A 1251-nucleotide genomic window follows, 5' to 3' on the forward strand; every position below is an offset into this window, starting at 1 on the left:
GAGCTCAGCCTGGAAGACTCGTGTGCTCATCACATTGTGCAGGTCAGTTTATAACATGAAATGACTCCCAAACAACAATTGAATCCATTTGACTTTGCCCATCAGGAAAACGGAATCTATATCCTCGCCAAATTGATTTTACCACAAAACTCCGGACCCAAGGTGTCATCTTTGCAGGTATGACGTTTTGTAGATGCGATATATAAGTTAAGATGATACACGTTGTGTGGTAACATGAGCCCAATGCGTTGGCAGTGTTACGCATTCCGGGCACTGCGCTTTCTCTTCAGCGTGGAGAGGAACAGACATCGCTTCAAGAGGTATTCATGACATCATGCCAGCCAACATGAGGGGTGTGTTAAGTCACTTGTTTTATTCTCCTTCCAGGCTCTTTCCCACGGACCTTTATGAATCATTTATTGACGTGGGCCATTACATGCGGGACCTGGAGGCCTATGAGGGTCTTCAAATCAAAGTGTCACAGTATTCTGTGAGAAATTAACACAAACCCGTCCAATTATTAAAGAGTTCTCTTGTCTTATTGAATGATATTTTTGGGGGCTGTCTTACAGGAGGAAGAGTTGGAGAGCCTGCGAGAGAGCATCATGGCTGTGGACCACAACCGGCCTGTGCTCCGGCTGATCAATGGCTACGCTGTACTGGACCACCTTGGCACTGGTGCCTTTGGGAGCGTATTGAAGGTGCAAGCTGGTCAGCATGCGGTGTCAGTCCAGAGTTGTCTTTCGAGCTGGCAGTAAATGAGTACAGATTCTCGATTGGGTTGTGGTCAGGAAATAATTTCTCCCTATAAACCCCGTAACACAGGATGCCGCATACAAGCACTTGTGACACCACAACTGTACAATTGCTTTACGGTCACTTAAAACAGAACAATCAAAATAATTGGGGGTAATTAGCCGCATGTTGCCTTCTTAAATCTCAAGACATTATCTGAGTTCTGCGACACTGTTGAGGGTTCCAGGTCCAGAAGCCGAGCGCTGGGAATATGGTGGCCCTGAAAGAGGTCAACCTCCGCAACCCGGCGTTCGGCAAAGACAAGAAGTCGCGAGACGGTAACGTGGAGAAGATCATCGCGGAGTTGACCATCATCAAAGAACAGGCCAGAGCTTTTTTTTTTGGTTGTTGTTGTTTTATTCAAACCAAATAAGGACTTCGTTCCTCCTCTTCATGCGTCTGTGTAAAATTATCCCCCACCAAGGAAATTTAGAATAGATAAAAATGTGTGATTAA

General features: G+C 45.7%; 1 protein-coding gene across 1 annotated transcript; it reads left to right on the forward strand.

Annotated features, from left to right (window-relative positions):
* Window positions 1–6: 6 nt before the first annotated feature.
* LOC109509517 (serine/threonine-protein kinase Nek10-like) lies at window positions 7–1208 on the forward strand. Its single transcript, XM_019859354.1, has 6 exons — window positions 7–42; window positions 106–177; window positions 256–320; window positions 388–490; window positions 573–701; window positions 983–1208. The coding sequence occupies exons 4-6, from the start codon at window positions 437–439 to the stop codon at window positions 1166–1168; spliced, it is 369 nt and encodes a 122-aa protein (XP_019714913.1). The 5' UTR covers window positions 7–42; window positions 106–177; window positions 256–320; window positions 388–436; the 3' UTR covers window positions 1169–1208.
* Window positions 1209–1251: the final 43 nt, after the last annotated feature.

The sequence above is a fragment of the Hippocampus comes genome, unplaced genomic scaffold (genome assembly GCF_001891065.2).
Source record: "Hippocampus comes isolate QL1 unplaced genomic scaffold, H_comes_QL1_v1.1 C16927578, whole genome shotgun sequence".
In the NCBI taxonomy this organism is placed as follows: Eukaryota; Metazoa; Chordata; class Actinopteri; order Syngnathiformes; family Syngnathidae; genus Hippocampus; species Hippocampus comes.